This window comes from Mustela nivalis (assembly GCF_964662115.1).
Source record: "Mustela nivalis genome assembly, chromosome: 20".
Lineage (NCBI taxonomy): Eukaryota > Metazoa > Chordata > Mammalia > Carnivora > Mustelidae > Mustela > Mustela nivalis.
The window spans coordinates 18,385,799-18,410,342 of NC_139039.1; the positions used below are offsets into that span (position 1 = coordinate 18,385,799).

General features: G+C 36.8%; 1 protein-coding gene and 1 long non-coding RNA gene across 2 annotated transcripts in view; one reads left to right on the forward strand and one right to left on the reverse strand.

The window, feature by feature from the left end:
• Positions 1–24,544, reverse strand: part of LOC309855374 — a 411,593-nt gene that overhangs the window by 373,840 nt on the left and 13,209 nt on the right. The window contains exon 2 of the long non-coding RNA XR_014306764.1: positions 17,426–17,529. This is a non-coding gene — a long non-coding RNA (uncharacterized lncRNA). The remainder of the gene's footprint in view (positions 1–17,425; positions 17,530–24,544) is intronic.
• Positions 6,133–23,347, forward strand: FRG1 (FSHD region gene 1). The gene is made up of 9 exons (XM_082715610.1): positions 6,133–6,479; positions 8,459–8,529; positions 12,821–12,946; positions 14,921–14,978; positions 16,854–16,968; positions 19,049–19,153; positions 21,334–21,425; positions 21,954–22,064; positions 23,238–23,347. Exons 1-9 carry the CDS (start codon positions 6,172–6,174, stop codon positions 23,272–23,274), a joined length of 1,023 nt encoding a protein of 340 aa, XP_082571736.1. The 5' UTR covers positions 6,133–6,171; the 3' UTR covers positions 23,275–23,347.

A 24,544-nucleotide genomic window follows, 5' to 3' on the forward strand; every position in this document is an offset into this window, starting at 1 on the left:
TAGGGTGACAGATCCAACAGGATAACATGGATTACGGTAACACCACCTCTAGGAAGATTTTATTTTAGCTCACTGACCATATTCTCAATATCATCCTGAAATATTCTCAACTTTTGACTTAATTCTGTGAACAATTCTGTTACCAGTCACTCTACACACTCCTTAATAGAAGGAATGGTGCTGCGAAGGGAAAACAATTACGGGAATAAAAATTGTTGTTTCTGGCTCCGATGAGACAAAAGTGAACAATCAATATTCCTTAAAGAATTATAAAAATTGGGCTCCTGGGTGGCTCAGTGGGTTAAAGCCGCTGCCTTCGGCTCAGGTCATGATCTCAGGGTCCTGGGATCGAGTCCCGCATCGGGCTCTCTGCTCAGCAGGGAGCCTGCTTCTCTCTCTCTCTCTCTGCCTGCCTCTCCATCTACTTGTGATCTCTCTCTGTCTAATAAATAAATAAAATCTTAAAAAAAAAAGAATTATAAAAATTGGGATGTCAGAATAAATTCAATGTATCTATTAATGTAAACTGAATGGACACTATTTCCTGGTATCAGGAAGTTGTATAACAACAATGAGTTCAATTTCATTGAATAGAGTTGAAAATTCACTGTAGCTTTGTAGCTTTATGGGTTACCTTCATGCATTCTGTTTTCCTTTTTCTTTTTCTTTTTCCTCTTCAATAATAAATTTAGCCAATCCAGTTTTTAATATATAATATTTTTTAAGATTTTATTTATCTATTTATTTGACAGAGAGAGAGAGCTAGCAGGGGGAGAGCCAGACGAGAGGGAGAGAGAGAAAATCTCTAATAGACTCGCACTGAGAGCAGACCTGACTCAGAGCTCAATATCAGGACCCTGAGATCATGACCTGAGCTGAAATCAAGAGCTGCCACCCAGACCAGACACCTCTAAAAACATAATATTTTTAGCAGATTAATGGCTTTTGACATAGTTGCCTACTAATGTTTATCAATGTTCATAATCAAAGCTCTATTTTCTCCATTCTTTCTTCTTCATCATAAATACTTACTGATTTTATTTTTTGTATCAGATCTAAATGTTTCTCCTGTGTTTCTTTTAAACCAAACAACAGAACAGGATTTCAGTCAAGTTAGCACACTTGGTCTGAACCCAACCTAGACTTTGTCACTCTCATGCCGAAATCACTATTAAATGTAATCTTTTGCTACCAGAATACGGAGGAAGAAAGTAACGTCTGCCCTTGTCAAAATAAATTGTTTTACCTCACTCTTAAAAAATCAATGGATTAGCATATTCCTTCCAGCAAAATCAAGAAATAAAAATTTGGAAATGTAAAACATGCTGTTGAGTCTCTACATAAGGATGCTAACAGAGCATAAACAAGAACTTAAATTTTCATTCCAAATGAAAGACCGTTTTTAAGAGGGGAAGGGTTAGTAATTTGTTAAAAGCCTTCCATTTAAATTGCTGCAACCACACATAAGGATTTTCTTTCATTTAAAGCCTTTCACAAGAACACTTTAAAGCGTAATTGGTTTCTCCCCTAAATCTAGTCCAAAGTCACCGTTTACAACTGAACATCAAAGGAAATTTAGGCATGATTTTGAAGCTCTTGCACTTTACAAACTTCTCTTTGCAACATTAGATTTCTAACATTTTAACTATTTTTTTTTTGCAGCAATAAACTGCCTTTCTTTCTACCCTTACTCCTCATTTCATTTAATATACAATTTTTCTGAGTATTCTTACCCATCTTTAACTTTAAATATGACAGAAGTATATAATACAGTACAGTACATCTAGTATGTGTAGAAATATTTTATCTAATCAGACAACTTTTCTTTAAAAGATATTTTATTTTTAGAAATTTGGGGAAAAGCCTTCTTCAGCTGCCAGCAATGAAAATACAAAAGCTAGGTCAATGTTTCCCAAATTTGTTGAGCTGTAAGAATCGGTTTTGATAGTTGTCAAAAATACCCATTCCCAGGTCTCTTCAATGATCTTCTGAATAAGAATCCTTATGTGAAGGGCCTGGGAATCAGTATCTTAACAAATACCTGCAATCGTTCTTATCAGTAAAGCTTGGAAAATCACACAAGGATCCCAGTCATTGAATAACCTTGAAAACTTGGAACAATTACTGAAAACACATGAACAGAATTTCAAAAATCCTCCCTTTCGCTGAATAGTGTTTGTTCACACCTCCTCACCCTCCTTAACTCATCAAGAACCTAGAGGACTTCTGGAACCCCTGAAAGCCACTGACATCCGGGAGGATCTGGAAATAAAATTCATGAAGAGGAAAAGCAGCTGTTTAACTTAAAAACCGAGGGTGGGAATAGAAGGGAGAGTCATGAATTTATCCTAATTTAAGCATAAGGTATTGATTGGGTTCTACAAATGAAATTGGCCTCATTGTTATTTTCTGTAACTCTGTGCTATAACTCTTATGTGTATATAGTGGCTGAGCAAGAAGGAATGAAATCCAGAAATGCAGAATGTACTAACCCTATTTGCTTCCCAGGCAGCCAGTCAGTAGCAAGCTGCTCTTACCTCTTCTCCAGCTACTCTCTAGGTCAAGCCAACTTCCCTCCACACTGCTCTGGTGAAAACTCTTACCCACATGTCACCTGTGGGTTAACTCAATGGCTTTCCTTCGATTCTGTCCTTCTTCACACCTGAGATATTAAATGATGTTGATCTTTATGGAGCTTCTACTCCATCTTGATTTCTATAATTCTACTGTAACCCTGTTTCTGCCATCCTTTTTTATCTTCCTGTCTTCCCTTTTTCCTTCTACCCCCTACGGTATGGTTGTATGGTTTAGTGCCTGCTCTTCTGGTCTCTCCGCATTCATTCCTTCAGAGCATGCATCCATTCTCTTGCTTTCAACATTCCTGCCAATGTGATGACAACCTATAATAATAATGAGGTTGGTGATAGTCACAATCGACATCTACTGAGCACTTACTTGTGGGTCGTAACCACTCTACATGAATTACACCATTAAATCCTCATACCTCTCAGAGGTACTATTACTAACCCCATTTGAAGAGATGAAGAAATTGAGTTTTTGCCAAATGTCACTTATGAAAGCCAGCACCCTCTCATCCTATCTCTTTTGTTCATGGCTCTGGGAATGTTTTTCAATGTGGCCCAGATTGTTAAAAGAAAAAGGGAAGTAGTGTGAAAATATTGGAAAAGATGTGATAATGTATGCAAGGATACTGACCTATCAGATTTTTTTGCTATGGTTTTGTTTTCTGAGTTAGTTTTGAGATGGGCCCATCCTGATTCTATGGTGCCACCAGGAATCATGAGTTTAATAATGTCTCCTAAGAGTCTTGAAGCCAACTGGTCTCTAAGTTTTCTACATTATGTAAAGAGTTGCGGCTTGAGTAAGAGAGTTTTGGTATCACTTACACAACCCATCACATTGTTTTGTGCCAGTCGTAGTATATTGATACCCAGTGTTGTGTTTGGACCAGCCCCTGTGCTCCTTATTATGATTGCAAGATGTCCTTCAACAACAATGGGAAACTTTGAAAAAAACAGAAGTATAAGACCTGGAAATTACACAGCACAGCTGAGGCCACACAGCAAGTTTGCACAGGGCAGCGGGAGAGGGCATGGCGAGCACAGAAGTGTGCACAGGCTAAGGGTTCTGCTTTTATTGGAGCGGGGGGTGAGGGTCTAAGGTTTTATAGTCTCACTCTTAGGGAATTTAAAACATACGAGTGAAAATTTAAAGCTCAGGAAGAGAAAAGACAGGTGATCTAAATGGTCAACTATTGAAATCAACCAAGATCACAAAGGAGCCTCAGTGGGGCACGCGGTGACCTGAGTCTTTATCTAGTCTTGTGGTTGGCAAAGTTTTTGTTTTGGAGATAACCATCTTTTGTCAGTTGCTTGTATTACAAAAAGAAAAGCCAAGGCTCAGGGCTTACACAACGTAGGCCAAGTGCTGCCGAAAAACCATCCTAGAGTACCGTTCTGTTCATCTCATCCCCTGAAATTTAATCTCTCATAACTGGTTCCTGATTTCATGCAAATTTTTCAGCTAGAAAATGACCCCACTGTGCCTTCTCAATCCTGGTTCCCACCACTGTACTGTACATGCTCTTTCTCCAAACAACTGGGCCATTCATTGCTGTGAAAAGCCCAGCCCTCATCTAGCTCCTTGCCTTTGTCCATACTGTTGCCACCTTAGCACCAAGCATACAGTGTCTTTGCAGAGATGATTGATCAATAAATAAGGAATAGATCTTCAGTGGTCTCCAGGATATGCTACACCCCTCCAATTTTCTTTCTCCCGTTTTTCTACCACAACCCCTCCTATTTAATCAAGCCACACTCCTAAATGCTCCACTCTATTATCCCACAGGTACACCTCAAGCTTTAGAATCTTAACATGTTAACAGACATCTATGCAGGGTCTACTTTAGGCAAGTACTGCATGGGCTGTGCATGAAACAAAAATAAATCAGCTACTTATGTTTCTGCCCTGAAAAAGCACAGCATGAGCTACAGAATGAGAAAGGCAGGATGTTGGAGGACGGTGTTTTGTTGGAGGGTTAACCTGAAAAATAAAACTGTCAGTTATTTTACTAGCAAAAATGGGTTTAGTAGGGAATAACAGGATTCCAATTTGGGACATGCAAGCTATGGCAAAACCATGGGCAAGTTTAACAAAGAAAGAAGAGGAACATTACTTTGCATGGAAGAAGGAGGAGGCTGGGAGGGGTTATTCTGAACAAAAGTCCATGGGGTGGGGGCAGGGAATCCAGGTGATGAAGGTTTCTAATGGGCTGAACTACAGCGGTAGAAGATTTTGTAGAAGTACCTGGTAGGAGACACAATGTACATCTTTCCCTTGCAGGGGCTGGTAATTAATAATTCTTTCACGCTGATGATTCTTCTTTTGGGGGTCTGTAATTGACAGTTCTTCCCGTAATTCAAGTCGAGAGGAAAGGCTTCACCTAACTTCCTTTTCCCTCCTCCTTTCTTCATTTTAGTGAGGTTTCCCTTTATTAATATTCACAGAAGCAAATGATGCCCCAGTTTGTCTTAAAGGTTGAAAAACTGCGCCAAGGGAAGAGCGTGAGAAAGAGGATAGGGCAGCATTCCAGGCAGCAGGAGCAAAGAGAAAGCATTCAAACATTTCCAGCTGCTTCGTGTGACTGGGAGGAAGGTGGCAGGGTTAAGTGGTGGGAAAAGAGGCCAGACTGTCCTCTTTCATTAAGTGATGCCAGGATTTTCCCTCCCGAAAGTAATAGGTAGCCTTTAATAGATTTTAGATAGGGGAATAATCAGCTATTTGTCTAGAAAGATCAGTCGGGTAGCTTTATCAGAGATGGTTTGGAAGCGGGGGAAAATGGAATCGGGCAAGTGAACTATGAATCTGTTGAAGAGATTGGAGCAGGCAGGAGAAATACTCAGTGACTGAGACGGAAAGCTTCTGTAGAGACCCATCCTACACAGACTTCTCTGATTACATTAGTTTCCAACGTCAACCTCCCGCCCCACCTCCACCCAAATTCCTACAGCACTTGTGAAATCTGTGGCCCAAATTTATGCATTTAATTATATTTTCTTTTACTCCCTCCTTGTTTCTTGTACGTGACTCAAGTCTCTGGATAATACAACCGGCGTTTATGGAACTGGAAGGGCTTGTAAATCGTCCGAGGCCCGATAATGCACTCAGTTGCGCAGGGTAGTAAGGCTCAAAGCTCAAAGCTACTGGAACCGGAGGGCTGATTGCGTCATATCACCTTCTTGCTGATCAAAGAACGTGATCGCCCTTCTCCTGAGACCGAGCAGGATACCCCAAGAATGGCTCCATTAAAAAAAAAAAAAAAAAAAGGGCGCCTGGGTGGCTCAGTGGTTTAGGCTGCTGCCTTCGGCTCAGGTCATGATCTCAGGGTCCTGGGATCGAGTCCCGCATCGGGCTCTCTGCTCAGCAGGGAGCCTGCTTCCCTCTCTCTCTCTCTCTGCCTGCCTCTCCATCTACTTGTGATTTCTCTCTGTCAAATAAATGAATAAAATCTTTAAAAAAAAGAAAAAGAAAAAAAAAGACAAGAAGGAAAAAAAGGTTCCAGAGCTATTAGGCCCTCTGCGTCCACCAGAGGGCGCGTCTCCCCAGGTTTCCTCACTTAGGGACGGTGGAACATTCGGTTCTCAAGAGCAAATGAACCCTGACGTATTGCGGCCCTCTGCGGTTGCCGTAGCCCCAGACAGCACACAGGAAGTCGAATTCGAGAGTTGGGTGGAAAAAAATACTGGGGACTCCGAGCGGCGGGTCCTCTCCTGCAGTTGCGTACGGTTTCGGGGAATCTGCTGTGTTATTTTGGGGCCTCCCGCGCCAGTTCGTTCTCCAGTGGCGGTCTCTGGCCCTTCGACAGCTCTCACGCCTTTATCCAGTGTCCCCAGAACTATGGCCGAATACTCGTATGTGAAGTCCACCAAACTCGTGCTCAAGGGAACCAAGGCTAAGAGGTAAGGCCGAAGTGTGCGGAGGCCGGCTCTTCTCGGGCAGCACGCCGCCCTCGCCTCCACCCCGCCGTGGAGAAGCTCACGGAAGCCTGAGAGAGCTGTCGTTCGGGCTCCCAGCCTTTAGGCCTGGCCTCTGGTCCCGGATGGACCGACCCCGCGGCGCGGCTCCGGGTACCGGTCCGGAGCTGGAGAGCCGGGGCCGCGGGAGACGCGCCCGGACTGTTCGCGCCTTCGGAAGGGGGGAGCCAGGACAGCGGAACCGGTAGCCCAGGAACCCCAAAGTTTGGGTCGCTTGATAAGGGAACCAAGACCCTCCGGACCTCCGCAGCCTTCGTCCGAGGATGTAGAGCATCACAATGACTTCCTTTATTAGAGATACTTCTTTTCGCCCTTGTTTCCCTCCCGCCCTAAAAAAAAAAAAAAAAATCCTTAATTGTAAAATACAGTATGCAGATGTGGGTTCAAATCTGGATCCCCACCAGTTGCTAGTTTTGCGATTTGTGCGAGTTCCTTAATATCCTTGAGCTTCCACTGGCGCGTTCATTAGGAAAGGTTGTTGGTGCTGTGAAAGGATGAGGATGAGGATGAAATGGGAGAACAGGTACAGGAAGTAAGTGGAGCCGGTAGCAAGCAGCTTGTAGGGGTGATTGATGATGATTAGAGTGTTAGGAAAAGCTATCTGCTCACTCCTGTCTCCACCTCTCTTAACTGGTAGATCTGCTTAGAGTTGGTTGTTCATACCCTTATTAAGCATTTCAGCGTGTCTCAGTGATGGTTTTCGGTACTTTTAGGTAAGATGAAAGGAAGTGTTAAGGAGCAATTCTGCCTACGGTTCTGGAATCACAAAGAACTTACTCTGAAAAAATCTGAAACTTGTACTGTCTGAATTTACAAGAGAGAGGGGAGAGTCATCTTCTGAAAGCTTACATTTGATGAAAATACAAACAAGTGTGCCGCCTTCTAATTCTCACAACTATCAATCACTATCAACACACACACAGCCACTTTCTGTGTGCCAAGAACTATTCTAAGCACTTCAATATAATTTTTTTGAACCATGATGGTTTTTTTAGTACTGAGATACAGTACATATGTCAGAAATTCACCCTATAAAGTACAATTTTGTGGGTTTTAATGTGTTGACAAAATTCAGCACTATCAAGTTGCCAACCATTTTCATCACTCTCCCTTCCACTGTTTCCCTAGTCCTGGCCACCACTAATCTGATTTCCATCTACATCAGTTTATTTTGCATATTTCATATAAATGGAGTCATACAGTATGCAGTCTCCTGTATCTAGCCTCATCCATGTTTAGCATGCATTCGTACTCTTATATTTATAGCTGAATAATATTCTATTGTGTAGTGTAGATATAACATGTTTTGTTTTTCCATTCATCAGTTGATGGACATTTGGGTTGTTGCCACTTTTTGGTTATTATGAATAATGCTGCTTTGAATATTCTAATAAACTTTTTATGTGGACGTGTGTTTTCATTTCTGTTGTTAGTACATGTGTTTTCATTTCTGGTAACTCTGTGTTTAACTTTTCGAAGAACCCAAACTATTTTATAAAGTGGCTATACCATTTTACATTTTCACCAGCAACACATGAAGGTACAGGTCATCTCTTAATCCTCAAAACAACCTTAAGAGCTTAGTTAAATTATTATCTTCCTTTTATAGGTGAGAAACTGACAGAGATTAAATTTTCCAAAAGTCACAGAGCTAAGAAATGACAATATCAAGATTAAAAAGGCAGTCTGACTTCAGAATCTGTTGTCTTAACTATAACACAATGCATACAGGATCAGAAGTGACTTCTTAATATTAGAAATAAGAAAGCATATCAATGTACATAACAAAATCAATAATTCTTATATCTATGTACAGCTTAAAAGATTCTTCTAAGATTGCATCTTGAGATACTTAACATCAGATCAATGTTTCTGAACTCATCTATATAAATTATCTCCTGCAGTAAGAAGAAAAAGAGTAAAGAGAAGAAGAGAAAAAGAGAAGAAGATGAAGAAACTCAACTTGATATTGTTGGTAGGTTTCCTATACTTTATTCTGAGAAAAGTTAACATTGGTTGAGATGCCTTTAAAAATATTTCCTACTTAGGGATAAGTAGTTCAAAGAAACTCAAAAGAACTTGTGACCTATGCATAGTTTTCTTAAAGTTTTCAATATTATTTAAAGTTATGGATTCTTTTATTGCCTGGCACAGTAGATGTCACTGATGCCTTTTTTTCCTCATCAGGACAAGGCATGGAGAGAAGAAATATCGCTCATTAGACTACCTTATATCCCACAGATCTGGTACATAATTTTAAAGGCCAGATATACATAATATTATTTAATTAAATATATTTCACAAATTTTCTTTGAACATGTATGCATTTTAAACAAAGATTTTATTTATCTGAGAGAGAAAGAAGAGAGCACGAGCAGGGGAAAAGGTGGAAGGAGAAGCAGACTTACCCAGGGCTCAATCCCAGGACCCGAGGATCATGACCTGAGCCAAAGGCAGACACTTAACTGACCGAGCCACTCAGGCATCCCTGAACATTTATGCATTTTCGTTGTAGAAACCAGTGATAAGTATGTCCCCAAAGGAACAGTAAAAATAACTCACAGTAAAAGTGATTCTTTTATATATTATGAAATAAATGAAAATCTTAAACAAAGCATCAAGGTAGCCTGTAAATGCTACCAGAGATAAACTGACCCAAACACATTTAAGCAGCCTGCTTTCTGATCCTTTCCACATCTATACTTTAAAGCAACTTTTTTCTCTCTTAAAACATGGCCAGTCACGTTTTGAAATTTCATAAATTTTGGCTCCTTTACATTTTATATGAAATGGGATAAAGATAATATTCTAGAAAAATCTCACCTTTTTTTGAAATAGCAAATCAACAGTTATAATATTAGCGTAAGTATCTTGGATAGATATCTAGAGATGGAATTGCTATGTCAACAAATAGGTGGATATTTAGCGATTTAAGTAATCACCAAGAATTTTCTAAGGTAGTTGCACCATTTTATACTCCCACCAAGAAGTAATACAGTTCTGTTATCAATCTTCCCTCCCAGTCTGTGGTTTGACTTTTAATTTGCTTAAATGTTATTTCTCTGAAAGCAGAAGTTAGATATTTTTTTTCAATTATAGTAAAATTAACATACAACATAGTATTAGTTTTAGGTATACAATATAATGACTTGATATATGTGTATAGAAGTTTTTATAAAACCGTATTTATTACTTTTTTTCTATTATGGATACCACCTTGCATCTTCAATCTGAGAAACTGTTGCTTAACCCCAAGGTCATGAAGAAATTCTTCCACATTTTCTGTAAGAGACTTCAGTTTTAGTTTTTACATTGTATCTGTGATCTATCTGAAATTAAATTTTGATCTGGAGTGAATTATGGGTCAGGATTCTTTTCATTTTTTCATAATGATATCCACTTGTTCTAGCACCACTGTTGCATAGACTTTTCTTTCTTCATTAAACTGCCTTGATATCGCTGTAAAAAATCAACTGACTTTACATGGGTTGGTATAATTTTCGACTCTGTGTTCCATTCATTTGTCTGTTGTTCTGATACATTTGTGTTGATTACTGTCATGTCATGGTGTTTTGAAATCAGGTGAGGTCTTGAGGGTTCATCCATGTTGTAGCATGTGGAATTTCCTTCCTTTTAAGACTGAATAATACTCCATTGTGTGTATATACTGCATTTCATTTAACCATTCATCTTTCAGTGAACACGTAGGTTACTTCACTTTTGGCCTATTGTGAATAATTCTTCTAGGAATATGGGTGTTCAGATATCTCTTCAAGACTTTGCTTTCTGTTCTTTTGGACATATGCCTGGAAGTGGAATTGCTGGATCATATGGTAATTCCATTTTTAATTTTGTGAGACCTGTTTTCCATAGTCACTGTACCATTTTACATTCCCACCAGCAGTGCCTAAGGGTTTCGATTTCTCCATATCCTCACCAATATTTGTTATTTCTGGTTCTGTGATAGTAGCCATCATAGTGGGTATGAAATAGTATCTCATTATGGTTTCAGTCTGTATTTCCTCAGTGAATTGCAATATTGAGTAATTTTAATGTGCTCATTGGTCATTTGTGTATCTTTAGAGAAATACCTATTCAAGTCCTTTGCCCATTTTTTGAAATGGGTTGTGTTATTGTTGAGTTTTAAGAGTTCTTTATATATTCTGGATCTTAATCCCTTATCAGATATGTGATGTACAGATATTTCCTTCTATTCTGTGTTGTCTTTTTACTCTCTTGATAGTGTCCTGTGATGCACAGAAGTTTTTCTTTTTTTCTTTCTTTTTTTAGAGGGGGAGACGGGCATGGGATAGGGGTCAAGGGAGAGGAAAAGAGAGAATCAGAAGCACGTTCCAGGCCTAGTCCAGAGCCTGACTTGTGGCTCAATCTCACAACCCTGAGATCACTTCCTAAGCTGCAGTTAAGAGTCAGATTCATAACTGACTGAGCCACCCAGGTGCCCCCAAAGTTATTCATTTTGATGAGTCTAATTTGTCTAATTTTTCTTTTGTTGTTTGTGCCTTTGGTGTCATATCCAAGAAATGATTGCCAAATCCCATTTTGTGAGGTTTCTACCATATGTTTTTTTATAAGAGTTTGATAATTTTAGCTCTTAAATTTAGGTCTTTGACCATTTTGAGTTAATTTATATATATGAAATTAAAAGTCCAACTTAATTAAGTGAAATTTTACTAATTTTTTGTTGGGTATTAAAAGTCTTTCTTGTTTAGATAAATAGGAAATCTTGTGCATTGTGATAAACTCAATCTTTAAAAACTTTGCTTTGTAGTATATTTTGAAATGTGGGATTGTGATACCTCCAGCTTTATCCTTTTTCAGGATTGCTTTGGCTATTTGGGATCTTTTGTGGTTCCATACAGATTTTAGGATTATTCTAGATCTGTGAAAAATGTTATTGGTATTTTGATAGAGATTGTATTGAATGTGCAGCATAAGTAGGTGGATGGGAGAAATAGGTGAAGGGGAATTGAGAGTACACTTATCTTGATGAGCACTGAGAAATGTATAGAATCGCTGAGGCATTATATTATACATATGAAACTAATATAACACCATTTGTTAATTATATTTGAAATAAAATGAATTTCAAAAGAAACCCATTTCTGTTCATGTATATAGAATACATAGTTTCTGTTCATATTGTTTCTAATCTAAAATCATGATAAAGAATACTGTCCTAAACCACAAAAAAAATGAATTCTTGCCATTTGCAACATGATGGAGCTAGAGAGCATTATGTAAAGTTAGAAAAAAAATAAACACCATATGATTTTCACTCGTATGTGGAAGTCAGGAGACAAAACAGATAAATGTAGGAAAAATGAGGAGAGAGAGAGACAAACCAGAAAACAGACTCTTAATTACAGAGAACAAACTGAAGGTTGCCAGAGGGGAGGTGGGCTTGGAAATGGGTTAAATGGGTGAAGGATATTGAGGACTACACTTATTGTGATAAGCATAGTGTTATAAGTGATGAATTACTAAATTCTGTACCTGTAACTAATATTACATTGCATGTCAACTAACTGGAATTTCAATAAAAACTTGAAAAAAAATTTAAAAAGAATACTATGTTAGAAAGTCTTTTTGAGGGTGCCTGGGTGGCTCAGTGGGTTGGGCATCTGCCTTGGTTGGGCTCTGGTCATGATCCTAGGGTCCTGGGATCGAGCATCAGGCTGTCTGCTCAGCGGGGAGCCTGCTTCCCCCCTCTCTCTGCCTGCTGCTCTGCCTACTTGTGATCTCTCTCTCTGTCAAATAAATAAAATCTTTAAAAACAAAAAAGTCTTTTTGGAGGGATATGTAAGGGACAGGTTATAATAGTTATTGCCTCTAGAAAGCAGTCATGGATGGCTGGGGAGGAAATCAAAGAGACTGTTCTCCATCATTTTATGCCTTCACATGCACTGCTTTTTTATATTTTGAAAAGAATGTAATCTTGATTTTGGGTGGTGGTTACCTATATCCATACATACTAACATGCAAATGAATGTATGTAAAATGGAGGAAATCTGTATAAGGTTCATAGTTTGTATAAAGGATAGTTTCCTGGTTTCGACAGTGTACTATAATTATATAAGATATTACCACAGGGAGAAGTGAATAAAGGACATATGGATCTCTCTGTATTATTTCTTATAACTGCAAAATAAAATGTTTTAAAAAATAAGTTATAACAACAAGAACAACAAATAAGAACCTTGTGTCAAATCTAAAATTAAATTTAAAATATTGATTTTATTTTTTAGGAATCTGGTGGACAGTAACAAATTTTGGTGAAATATCAGGAACCATAGCAATTGAAATGGATAAAGGAACCTACATACATGCACTTGACAACGGACTTTTTACACTGGGAGCTCCACATAAAGAAGGTTTGTGTCTAGTAGAAAAAGTGGAAGGGAAAAGACCACTTAAAGTATGTATTTTAGGGATGCTTGTGTGGCTCAGTCAGTTAAGGGTCTGTCTTTAATTCAGGTCAGGATCCCAGGCTCCTAGGATGGAGTATAGGGCTCCTTGATCAGCAGAGAGCCTGCTTCTCCCTCTGCCTGCTGCTCCTTCTGCTTGTGCTCTCTCCCTGTCTCTCTCAAATAAAATTTTATAAAAAAAAATTTTTTTTTAAAGATTTTATTTATTTATTTGACAGAGAGAGATCACAAGTAGGCAGAGAGGCAGGCAGAGATAGAGAGAGAGAGAGAAGGAAGCAGGCTCCCTGCTGAGCAGAGAGCCCGATGCGGGACTCAATCCCAGAACCCTGAGATCATGACCTGAGCTGAAGGCAGAGGCTTAACCCACTGAGCCACCCAGGTGCCCTATAAAAAAATTTTTAAAAAGCATATATTTTATGACAGTCATTCACTTAGGCCAAATTCTAACATCTCAAGTATAGTACAAGGAATAAATCCATTGCATTTGACTCTTCCCCTTTTTTTCTTCCTTAATATTTACCAATTATTGGCAAATCCTCTTTCCATTATAAGCCTGTGAAAACATTCTTTATGGTCCCAGAAAAGTATCAGTTGAAATCAAAAGCAACATAAATAATTGAATTGAAAGGGAAACATAGTTGAGTCAAAGATTTGATATCTGTGTCCTCTAGACCTTTTGCCAAAACTAACCTGGAACATTATTAACAGTTTGAAGTTTTGTTATCCCTTCTGGTCCACCAGAATAAGCACTAATGAGACATGAAGTAATCAGAAGATAAAAAGCAGTATCTTTAAGTATGAATGACCATCCCTTGAATAAGTTGCAGCATTTAGTTTTTTAAATATTAAATGCTGGGGTGCCTGGATGGCTCAGTCGTTAAGCGTCTGCCTTCAGCTCTGGTCATGATCCCAGGGTCCTCGTATCAAGCCCCGCATCCAGCTCCCTGCTCAGCGGGAAGCCTGCTTCTCCCTCTCCCACTCCCCCTGCTTGTATTCCCTCTATCACTGTCTCTCTCTCTCTGTCAAATAAATAAACAAGATCTTTTAAAAATAAATAAATATTGAATGCTTGTTTATATACCAAGTGCATTTTAAAACACAAAAAGAAAATATAAGTGATTAAGCATCATGCTGACTTACCTATTAAGTATGTAAAACTAACACTGTAGTTAGAAGATAAAGTAGAACTTGATACTCTAATCTGAATAGAGTGTATTATGATTATATCAAAATATTATAGTATTCTTATATTTAATTTTAAAGAAAACATTCTTTTTAAAAAAAGATTTTTTTTTTTTAAGGTTTTATTTATTTATTTATTTATTTATTTTTATTTATTTTTTATTTTCAGCATAACAGTATTCATTATTTTTCACCACACCCAGTGCTCCATGCAATTCGTGCCCTTTATAAAAGATTTTTTTTTTTAATTTATTTAACAGAGAGATACATAGAGAAGGAACACAAGCAGGGGGAATGGGAGAGGGAGAAGCAGACTTTCCACCGAGCAGGGAGCCAAATGTGGGACTCGATCCCAGGACCCTGGGATCATGGCCTGAGCCGAAGGCAGACCCTTAATGACTGAGCCACCCAGGTTCCCCTCAAAAAAACTAGTTTTAAAGCTGAAAAATATTTTTATGTGTATATTGGTAACAAATGTCAAATTTATTTTAAAATATTTTTTTTCCCAAACTGAGGGTTGCTGGGGGGAAGGGGGTTGGGGGAGGGGGGTGGGGTTATGGACATTGGGAGGGTATTTGCTAAGGTGAGTGCTGTGAAGTGTGTAAACCTGGTGGTTCACAGACCTGTACCCCTGGGGATAAAAATATATTATATGTTTATAAAAAATTTAAAAAATTATTTAAAAAAAATTTTTTTTAAGTGGTGGCAAAAAAAAAAAAAATTTTTTTTCCTCTATAGTTGATGAAGGCCCTAGTCCTCCAGAGCAGTTTACAGCTGTCAAATTGTCTGATTCCAGGTAAGTAAGTTGAACTATAATTAATCACCTTTTATTTTTTTAATTTAGTTTTATTTACTGAAAAATTTTTATATATAGCTAATTAAGTAAGCTAACTTAAGTCCACAGACCAATTTTGATGTAAAAAGCAAAACAATCTTTTTGAAAGTAGTTTTGTGACATTTTAAAAATACGACATTTATATATGCTATATTTAGGTATTATTAAATTTCATTTGTAACAACTGTGTCTTTGAAAGAGAATGAAAGTGGGCCCTTGGTGGCTCAGTTGGTTGAGCCTTCAGCTCAGGTTATGATCCTGGAGTCTTGGGATCAAGTCCCATATCAGGCTCTCTGCTTAGCAGAGAGTTTGCCTCTCCCTCTGACCCTCCCCTTCGCATGCTGTCTCTCTCTCCCTCTCTCTCTCTCTCTCTCAAATAAGTAAAATCTTAAAAGAAAAGAGAGAGAATGAAAGCTCCAAATAAAAACATACCCTATGACTCCTACCAATATATAATACTAGACTAGAAAAAAATGAGTATTAATAATGTCACAGACCAAATAAGATATAGATTAGAAAGATCATGCAAAGAAAATAGACATAAGACAAAACCTGGTTTGATGTTACTGTGATACATAAACTCACTTGTCAGAAGTCAAGAGATAAACAAATAATAAAGGAATATTATTAAAATTATTAAAATCAGTAAAGAATGTTACAGTCATGAAGACCAAAAGAATATCCACTGTTTTTCCGATCATTTTATAAGCTGACCTTTTTTATTCTCACAGTAACAAAGTATAGAATGATACTTTGGGTAGTACATACAGAAATTGAATTTCAGTATGCTAATAATTGGCAGCATCAATATGATAATGATTTGTATTATACAATCATTAACCTGTAGATGAATACAAAATCAATTCCTTGGCATCATCAGGGATTGGGTAAGCTAAAAGTTAAGAATCATATTTTTTTCTTTAAAAAACATCACATGAAGATTATCATTCCTATACTCTGAGTGGCCAATAAGTACAGTAAAAGACTTTTTTATTTTTTTAATATTTTATTTATCTATCTATCTATCTATTTATTTATTTACTTTGGAGAGAGCAAGTGAACACTGGGCAGGGGGGAGGAAGAGGGAGAAGCAGATTCCCTGCTGAGTGGGGAGCACAGAGCCCATTACGGGGCTTGTGGGACTCTATCCCAGAACCAAAAAATCACTTGAAGTCAGTGTCTGAAGTCAGACACTGAACTGACTGAGCCACCCAGGTGCCTGAGAGACTTTTAAAGAATAAAAGCAGAAGAAAATCAATAAACTCAAACTTCTTTACAGTTGAAAACAAAAAATACAAAATAGGCAAATGAAGAAAATATTTGCAACAGCATTAACAGCAATGAGTTTTTATTCTTTGTATGTACGTACAGGATTCATAACTCTAAGGAAAACAGTAAGATACCAATAGAAAAATGGATAAAAAGATAAAACCTAAAAAGGAAAGGAAGTGCAAATGTCTCTTTACGATGGTTAGAAGATAAATTAAATAAGATACTATTTTTCCTGTATCTGATATTCTAATTTTTTCTTTAAAAAGGCATAATGTTAATAGGTGCATGGTGAAATGATAACTCTCCTAATTTGAGATGAGAATGTTAAGTTGATACAGAGGAAAGTAGTTTGATACCATGTAATAGGAGCTTTATAAGTACAATATAAAATTATATAAATAGAACTACACTGTCCAATATGGTAGTCACTAGCCACATATCACATGGCTTTTGAAAATTTGGACTATGGCTAGCCTGGATTTTTATACACACAAATTATTTTTATGTTCCATATTTAATTTTCTTGCTCTCAGTTTTTAACATTTCCTTTTTGTTAATCTAAAGAATTGCCCTGAAATCTGGCTATGGAAAATACCTAGGTATTAATTCAGATGGACTTGTTGTGGGGCGTTCAGATGCAATTGGACCAAGAGAACAATGGGAACCAGTCTTTCAAGATGTAAGTGCTATTATTGTTCATAAAAGCTTCTTGTCAATGTAAGATAGTCTTTAATATTCAGTGAGAATATATAGCCTAAAGAAAAATACAAACCAAAAGTACAGAGCAATAATATAACCCACTAAATTGAAGAAAACCAATATGAACTCATAACCTTAAAAAGGTCTTGAAAAACAGTGCAGCACAGCAAAAGAAATAATCAACAAAGTGAAAAGACAAGCTATAGGATGAGAAAAAATATTTGCAAACCATTTTTCTGATAAGGGGTTAATATCCAAAATATATAAAGAGCTGATACAACTCAATAGCAAAGAAACAAATAACCCAATTAAAAATGGCAAAGACCTTTTTCCCAGAAAAGATATATGAAAGGCCAACAGGTACATGAAAAGATGCTCAACATCACTAGTCATTAGAGAAATGCAAATCAGAAGCACAGTAAGGTATCACTTCCTACCTGCTACAATGGCCCTCTTCAAAAAGATGAGATAAATGCTAGGAGGATGTGGAGAAAAGCGAACCTTCATGCACTGCTGGTGGGAATGCAAACTGAGGCAGCCACTGTGGAAATAGTATTGGAGATTCCTCAAAAAATTAAAATGGAATTATTATAAGATCCAACAATCCCACTTGTGAAAATATATCCAAAGGAAACCAAAAAAACTAACTTAAAACAATACCTGCACCCCCATGTTCATACTGGCATTACTTTTAAGAGTAACTATGGAAATAATCTAAATGTCCACTGATAGATAAATGGATAAAGAAGTTGTGTTATATATATATGCAATGGAATATTGTTCTGCCATAAAAGATGAGTAAATCTTGCCATTTACAACAACAAATGGAACTTGCTAAGTAAAATAAATCAGAGAAAGACAGACAACTGTATGATCTCAATTATATATGGATCTTAAAAACAAAACAAAACAAAACTCAGACAAAGACATCAGACTTGTGGTTGGTTACCAGAGTAGCAGCTGTTGGGATTAGGAATTAGAGGAAGAAGGTGGTCAAAAGGTACAAACTTCCAGTTACAGGATAAATATAAGTGCCATGGATATAACGGATAACATGATTACTTCAGCTAACTCTGCTGTATGATACAGAGGAAAGTTGTTAAGAGACTAAATCCTGAGTTCTCATCACAAGGAAAAAAATGGTTTTCCTTTTATGCTTTCTTTTTATTATTAACTGCATGAGATGATGGATGTTAACTGAAACTTACTAAGATAATCATTTCACAGTAAGTGTTAAGCCAAATCATTATGCTATACACCTTAAATTTATGCATGATTATGTCAGTTATATCTCAGTAAAACTGGGGGAGGAAACAGTGCAAAAAAATAGCAGTAGTACCTCTGCCCACCATCATTTCTGTCCAAAACTCTCTGACATTGATTCTTGAAGTTCTGAGTAGTAAATTCAAAAGCACCAAAAGCTAGTTCTTATAAATTTTTATATTTTCTAATTATGAAGAAAATATTACTTAAAACACTATTATTTGAGAGGCCCCTGGGTGGCTCAGTGGGTTAAAGCCTCTGCCTTCGGCTCAGGTCATGATTCCAGGGTCCTGGGATCGAGCCCCGCATTGGGCTCTCTGCTCAGCAGGGAGCCTGCTTCCTCCTCTCTCTCTCTCTGCCTGCTTCTCTGCCTTCTTGTGATCTCTGTCTGTCAAATAAATAAATAGAATCTTTTAAAAAAACCACTATTATTTGAGTAAATTAGTATGCATTATATAATTTTTTATTATCTTTAAAAGCTGATTATTTTTCAAACAGAACTAATTCAGTTATATCCTCAATAGATCTTTAAGGCTGAGGAAAAAATTCTATTTCATCTAGTTAGAATTTAGTCCTACTAATAGTATATACTAAAAATATTTATTGGGTTATTTTTGAGTAGTAAGATTATAGGTGATTTTGGTTTTCTTTTCTGTATTTTTTTTTCTGTATTTTCTCCAAATTCTCTTTACTGATTACTTTTACAGTTGGGGCTAAGGGGCAGAATTCATTTCATTCTCAAAACTTAAGAATTCTTTTGCAGTAGTCTTGTAACTTTTTTGCTATTTTTTATATAGGGGAAAATGGCTTTATTGGCCTCAAATAGCTGCTTTATTAGATGCAATGAAGCAGGTGATATAGAAGCAAAGAGTAAAACAGCAGGAGAAGAAGAAATGATAAAGGTAATTGTGATCTAGTTTGTTCTTTTTTATAAATTGCTTTCTTCTTAATTTTTCTATAGACTAATCCGTGTACATAAATGATGTGACTGTATCTCTTAATAATGTTCAATAGTCATTTGCTATTACTTCAAAGATGTAATGCATAGTTTTTTATACTATGCTCCATATAAGCCTTATTATAAAAAGCTTAATTATAAATCCTATAACCGATGGCTTATTTGTACCATGTGTTAGAGAAATTATTATATCTTACCTCCATGTATTGGTCCCTTTTTCTGAGTAGTTCCACATGCTTTTTAGTACTGTTTTTTTTTTTTTTTGCTTGCTTGCATTTTAAAATCTAATAGATATGTTCACATGGTTCAAAATTTTAAAAATACAAACATTTAAAGACATGACTTCCATCCTTCTCTAGCCTACCAGTTCTTAATAAAAACATGTTTATAATTTTCTACTTTTTTACAATAAAGTTAGGCTCCTGCATATACTCCTTTAGACCTTTATTTTCTTTTTTTCCTTAATGTTTTTATCTTGGAGATTTTTCCTTATCAATTACTTTGTAGAAAATTTTCTCTTTTTAATAGCTATATAATATTCCATTTTAGGGATATGCCCTAATTTATTTAGTCAGTTCCTCATAAATGCTGATTTAGGTTACTTCAGTCTTTTGCTTTTAGAACCAGTGCTGTAACACAAAACTTTGGATATGCATCATTCTGTAGGTGTACAGGTATATCTGAGGAAAAAGTCCCCAAAACAGAATTACAAGGTAATTATGTAATTATAATTACATTAAAAACACACACACACACAAACCAAAACAGAAGCCAGTAGCTACAGATACTCCGCTGAATGTGACTCCTGCACTGTCTTCTTGAATCTTTTTTAATTCCTGTGAGGTACCTGTTATCTTAACTTTACCGATGAGGAGAGGAGCCTTTGAGCCTCCTTATATCCTCACCTGCTGTAGTCATCATGAAATTCACGCAGCTAGATCGGATAGAGACAGGATGTGTACCCCGGCCCAGCTGACTGGAAACTACTCTGACACTCCATACCATATTGCTTCTCATTAGAAAAGATCAGGTCATTAGAGAAATGCTGGTGGATTTCTCACTTACCTAAAAGTACGATTTTTGAAGACAATGCAAATAAAGTGCAGCATTTTGTACTTTTATGGGAGAAAAGAAACTGTAGTGTATTTAATTATAACTGTTTTCATACAATGTATCTGTCACATTTCCCAAGAGTCTTTTTGGTTAGTCAAGTACCGGGAAGCTCTGAGCAGTGATAATCCAGAACTCCTTCTACCTTGCATTTTACTTCATACGCTCTGCTAATCTGGATCAGCCATGCACCTTTATAGACATTCAAGACACACTGCCGTCTGCCAAAAGTAGTATTGTCACAGACCCTGGACAGTAGTAATTTCCCCAGGTCTGCTAGGACTCTGCTACCCAAACTTGTCACACAGGTAGCACTAGGACATGCCTCATTGGTCAGCACTTTCTAAGAAGCCTTGGAATTGGACTCTGAGGCATAAAGATCACTTTGGAGATGTAAATCCTTGGAGATGTAAATTCTGTCCTCTGTGTTGCAAATCGCCAGTTCCTGAGGCCTGAATTATGTCCACTTCCTGTCCGACTCAGTAGATCTTACTTGCTATATCAGTTTATGGCATTGATAGTAATTATCTGTCACAACTTAGGAGGATACAAGGAAGAATTAAAAAGAGTGGATTCCAATTAAGTGAAAGTAGTCTGTGTCATGTTAAAAGTTTAAATGGATTTGGGAATAGCTATGCAAATTAAAATAAATAGCTATCTTAAACTTTCAGTGTTGTAAAAAATAAAAAATATGATAATTTGAATATTTACTTTGAGGCCAAATTAATTAAATTATTGCCTAATTGGTCAGCAGGACCTGATCTATAAAATGTTTTTCATATAATTTTGTCTTTTACATCTGATGCAAAGGCTGTAGAGAAACATAACCAATTATTTATATAAATTATACATATATAAATAAAAACTTATCTAGAAACTTTTTCTGAATTTGATTGCTAAATTGTTTTCTTCATTTGCATAAGAAATCACCTACAGGGTTCTTAGGAAATAAGTAAAGTGGGGAGGAGGGGAGATAGATGTATAATCTGTTGGGTTCTTATCTCTATTGTCCAGATTAGATCCTGTGCTGAAAGAGAAACTAAGAAAAAAGATGATATTCCAGAAGAAGACAAAGGAAATGTTAAACAGTGTGAAATCAATTATGTGTATGTATTCCTTTCCTTTTATACCCTACAGATTTGGCAACAAAGTACTCCTCAAGACACGTAAAATAAAATACCTGAAGGACAAGGGGCAGCATAAAATAGACTCTAGGACAAAGAACGAAGCTGAATGCTTTTCTTTTCACAGAGCTTCAGTTTTCCTAATTACCCTGCTAACTTTCAAAGTTAAAGTCACTTGGGTTAGTCTTTTTTCCTTATTCATTAATAGAATGACTATCGCTTATCAGTACATAATGCCAACCAAATGTCCCATAGGCAGGATTCAGGGATTCCAGCCAATATGCCTTAGTGGAACTGGGGCTTTGTAGTTTGCTGCCCAAACAACTGCCCTCTTCATGGAAGAACACCAAGGTCATCTTTGCAGTTGAAAAGCTGTATGTTTTTAAAGAAATACAATAGTTTTGTTTTTTTTTTAATAAACAAAAAACTTTAAAAATATTTGTAAATTCGTGAGTAAACATGTATAATCAAAGTTTGAAATGATTCTCAAGAAAGGCATTTTCTTAACAGAAAGAAATTTCAGAGCTTCCAAGACCACAAACTTAAAATAAGTAAAGAAGACAGTAAAATTCTCAAAAAGGCCCGGAAAGATGGATTTTTGCATGAAACACTTCTGGACAGGTAGGTATATTTTTACTTTTTTTATAACTATTTTCAGGATCCAGTAGAAATGGCATATGTATAATCAGTGTTCTTTTTCAAATATTACTGTTCTTAAATTTTTGTCTCCTAATTTATGAACGTAGTAATATTACCTAAAAAGGACATCATAAGTCTAGGAAAAGATCACCCAGGAAACAATATCTAGTAGTAGCCAAATTCCAAAAACTTACATATTTTGCTATAAGACATTCAGATTTGACTGAAACCCCTTCATAAATTTATTTAACATCATCTTTTTGTAACTATTAGAAGGGCTAGAAAGAAGTAGTTTAATTTCAGAACTCAGTGGATTCTAGTAGAATAGTACAGGTTCCTAAATATGAGATAAAAACAGATCAGTTTTAAAATTACTAAGTATAAAATGAAATAAAATTGAAGCATTTTCATTAAGTTGAATCTAGCTAGCAGTGTACAGGATATTTATCATAGCACATTGTTAATATTTATCTAATACTATTCTTATTTAGGTAAGTAATGTCTTAGATCTATAACAAAAAAGTGGGTAGAGAGGTTTAGCTATAAGTTTATAACCATAAATAAGTGCCAGATTGAAAAAGAATTTGGTAATCTGCCACTCCTTCAAGTGCTATGTTGCAAAATTAGTCCTAAAACATTTCTTCACACTACTGATAAAGATATTGCTTCATCATCTTTCTTCTTAACTAGATGATCGACTTGTTACCAGAAGTTAGTAAGTGATATAAGAATTTTCCCTGCTGAACAAAGAATGTATTTAGTTTTAAGAAATCAAGAATAGGATGTTAAAAAAAAAAATCAGGATATGGACACAAAAGAAATAAGTTGTATGTTTTGTTAACTTTTATCACTCATGAAAATAGAACATTGCCACGCTGTTAAATAGAAGTTTAGGGCATGCTTAAGTTCAGAGGCAATTAAAATTGCTATTGTGGATTGAAAAAGCTCTTAGGCAACATTTCTTAAAGATTATGACTTTCATAAGAGTAGCATGAAACAATATTGAAAGTTAATTTTAATTAAAATATTTTAATGTAAGTAGTATGGCAATAACCCAAACTGAAAACACAGTTTCTGAGTGTGCGTATATATTTAGTAGTTGACTATATATGGCATGTGTTACATAATTTTTATCATTTGTCTTTGTTTAAACAGGAGAGCCAAATTGAAAGCTGATAGATACTGCAAATGACCAGAATTGTGTTTCTTTCTTCTCCTATTTGTTTTTTTCTGAATAAAATAATCAGTGGAAGTGTTTTTATAGAGCTCTTGGGCTGTTAGGGAATTACTGCTGAACTAGAGCTAGTTTAAACAAGATTAATCACGTTTAATCGAGAGTCCCCCCATGGGTTTACTTTTTAGTTAACTGTAGTGTTTCACATGGAATTGAAACAAAGTACACACTGAACATGCCATAGAATCTTTTCTCTTTTCTAGGTTTTCTGTCATAAAGCAAGAGATGATACTCTATGAACTCTGTGTGTCTTGTGCAGCTTATGGAATCTCTTATTGTTTTACAGTCTTACTTTATATTATTTTATACCACTGATGCTTAATTACGACCTTTAAAAGGAAGTTAGAAGCTCCCAATCCAGTCAACAGGCTTGATTCTGCCTCCTAAATATTGTCCAAATCACACAAGCCAAACATATCAAACAGAGTGGGTGGGAAAAGAGAAAGAAATCAGGTATTAGGCAGCAGGATGGGAATAAGAAACATTACAAGATAGGTAGGCTCTGAACCGAGAATAAGAAGAAAATTGGGAAAATTCCCTACGTAGAGACAGGATAGGATGAGAATGGAACTATTAAAGAGGTTCAGATACTATACATTGGTGAGGTCTGCTATGCTAAGACACTTTTATTCCTAGCCTGTGTCTCTCTGAATTCCTGAACACAGTATTCCAGATGTCACCTGACCCTGTGAGTGTTCCAGAATGCAGGTTGTGTATCAGATGCCTGGGTTTCACCCCTGGGAATTCTGCTTCAGAAGGACTGAGTCTGGCTGATGCATCTCTATGTTTTTATGATTCCCCGTGGATGATGCACAGCCAGGATTGAGACCTGGCCTAAGTGCCAGACCTGTCTAATTCTCAGCCATTGTATTCCATTGGTCACTAGCTCTGGAGTTATACAGCCACTCTCCAGCAAGTAAGGTAAGCTTACCAGTAGCAACCTTATAAAGGAGCTCTTGCGGTAAATCTCGTCCTAAGTTGTCATTCCAGTTCAGTAGCTGGTTATCTCCCCCTGCACCCGCATCTTGTGTTCTTCTTCCTCTGATCCTTAGGCTAGGAACATGCTTACTACCTGGACAGCTGAAAGCAGTGGTTCTCAACCGGGGACCAGTGTGGCTCTAAGGGGTTGTCACAGCTGAGAGGAGGTGCTCCTGGCATTTAGGGTTACAGACTGGGAATGCTGCTTAACATCCCACAAGGCACAGGACAGCAGCCCCCATAAGAAAAA